The sequence below is a fragment of the Ricinus communis genome, chromosome 1 (genome assembly GCF_019578655.1).
Source record: "Ricinus communis isolate WT05 ecotype wild-type chromosome 1, ASM1957865v1, whole genome shotgun sequence".
NCBI classification, from domain to species: domain Eukaryota; kingdom Viridiplantae; phylum Streptophyta; class Magnoliopsida; order Malpighiales; family Euphorbiaceae; genus Ricinus; species Ricinus communis.
The window spans coordinates 31,893,249-31,895,639 of record NC_063256.1 but is presented as its reverse complement, the minus strand read 5'-3'; the positions used below and the strand labels follow the sequence as shown (position 1 = coordinate 31,895,639).

Here is a 2,391-nt window from a genome sequence, read left to right as displayed (position 1 = left end):
TTATAAAAATTTTGATTAATAAGCCACTTCAAAACACATTAATTATAACGGTTTATGTGGTATCTACACACCTGCTACACCCAACACAAATTTTCACAAATTTTCACCAAACAACTAATTTTTATTTTCTTTCTACTTTCTTATACGTCTTATTTTAATTTTCTTTATACGTCTTATCTTAACTGACTATTATACCCCTAGCCATGTCATAATTCTCCGAAGATGCGCGACATTTTACCGATTAATCACAAAATAAATAATATCCCAGCATTACGGGAAGCATGAAATTAAGAGGTACCGCCTACTTGTAACTAATTTTGCTCAAAAAGCAAATGGCACATGCGTAATTAGGTACTTAAACGAAGGGCTAATGTAAGCGCGGCAGCCGTTATTCTGTTTTCTTTTCTTCACTTAACAAAGCTTCCTGATTCCTTGCCTCTCTCTCTTTCTCTTCCATTTCTCCAAACCCTAAGAAAGAGAATGACACATCTCCAAAGAAAAAGGGAGAAACAAACCCTTCAAACATTGAAAACACGTTGAAATCCCAATCCACAGAGTCAAATCAATTCCCCAGATTTTCACCTTTGCGATGCCAAATTCCTCTTTTCTTCTATTTCAATTCCATTTCCAGTCTCTATCTTTACTATCAAATTCAGCTTTTCTTGATCTCTCTGCAAGGAAATAGAAAAAAAGAAAAGAGCATCGAAAAGGAAAGAAGAAAAGAGACCCATCAAATGATTTCGAATCCAGATCTCATCTTCTATGCTTGCATTTCGAAAGGACCCACAACTCTTGCAGAATTCACATCCTCCAAAGAGCCTGGAATTGAAGACATAGCTAAAAGATGCATAGAGAGAACCCCTCCTCTCCACTCCACTTTCTCTCATACCGTTCGCAGAAAGACTTACACCTTCTTGATCAATGACCCTGTTGCCTATTTTGTCATTTCTCATGAAAGCCTTGAGAAATCAGAGTGTTTTTGGTTTTTAAACCGTGTAAAGATTGCTTTCGAGGAGTTTAGTGGGGCTAATCCTGTTAAAGATTTTGATGAGCTTACTTATAATTGTTTTCAGGAGCAGTTTTGTCCTATTTTTCGTAATATATTATCGTTGAATGTTGAGTTGGTAGATTCTTTAATGGAGGTACCAAAGGATATAAGAAATCCAAGTTTGGATTCAACAAGAGGGAAGAGGTCGGTTGTTAGACCTCTGCTTTCGAAGCCGGCTAAATTGATGATGAAGAAGAAAAAGAGACAAGCTTTAGGTTGTGCTGGTTGTGTCAGTGATGGAGGAGGAGGAGGAGGCGAGGCAAATGTGGTGGATAATAATAATAATAATAATAATAATAATTATAAGGTGAATCATGTGGGTGAGAATGTTGTGGTGAATAGGGAGTTTTCAGTTTCAATGCATAAGAATGGAGGTGGGTTCTATATGGGTGATGGTAGGCAGAAGGCTAAGCAGATCTGGAGAAAGCATGTTTGGGTTGTTTTGATATTGGATTTGGTTATTTGTGCTGTTTTATTTGGGATTTGGTTGTGGATTTGCAGGGGTTTTAAGTGCATTGATGGTTAAATTTTGGATTTTATATTCAAATGGAGAATGGTTTGATATGTTACACTAAACTTGGGGATGTTTGTACATGTAAATTGAGGAATTTGCTTTGAAGACATATTTGGCAGAGAGAAGTATATAATGAAATGAGGAGAGAATTTGTTGTTCATTGGTTCAGGAGTTCTATTTGGCTTCAATTGGTAATATTCCTAGCTTCTTTAATGAACTCTTTGTACTATCAATTTCTGTAACAAGTAACAGCCATATGGTATGGCTTATCTCAACATGCTTTTTTTCTTTTTTTCATTGTGATACTGTACATATAAAAATTGTGCAGATTGTATCTTTTATATAGTATCTTTTCTTTTTGTTGATAATTTTACATTGCCATGTTGGTGGGACTTTTATTTCTTATACAAGAACTTTAAGAATGAACTGGTTATCAGGAAGGGCCTTTTTCTCCCCTTGCCGTGTTGGGAATTCTTTTAATGACAGAAATGCAATTCCAATTTTAGATGAATTTATAGAAATTCAGGGACATCTTGGAGGTTTTTCTTAGGGCTTCTTTCATCTTGGGAATGTATCTGAAACTCTGAAATGTAGAGCAGGGAAAATCTTTAGTTCAAAATAAAAGTTCTCCCTTGATTCTGTTCTTTACTTTATGACAAATACCTGATAGGCGAGAATAGTTACAAGACCTGTCTGAACCTCTGGAAGTTAAAAAGTTTTTCTTATGTATGTAGGAAAGCACCTCTTCAGATTCCTTGTCATTGAGTATTCTAATTGCATCAACCATTAGTTGATGTTTACTTCAAATTTTGGCAACCTTTTTAAGATT

At 35.4% G+C, this 2,391-nt stretch overlaps 1 protein-coding gene across 1 annotated transcript; it reads left to right on the top strand.

The window, feature by feature from the left end:
* Positions 1 to 402: 402 nt before the first annotated feature.
* LOC8272416 (phytolongin Phyl2.2) lies at positions 403 to 1,930 on the top strand. Its single transcript, XM_002516615.4, has one exon. The coding sequence runs from the start codon at positions 735 to 737 to the stop codon at positions 1,572 to 1,574; it is 840 nt and encodes a 279-aa protein (XP_002516661.2). The 5' UTR covers positions 403 to 734; the 3' UTR covers positions 1,575 to 1,930.
* The last annotated feature ends 461 nt before the right edge of the window (positions 1,931 to 2,391 follow it).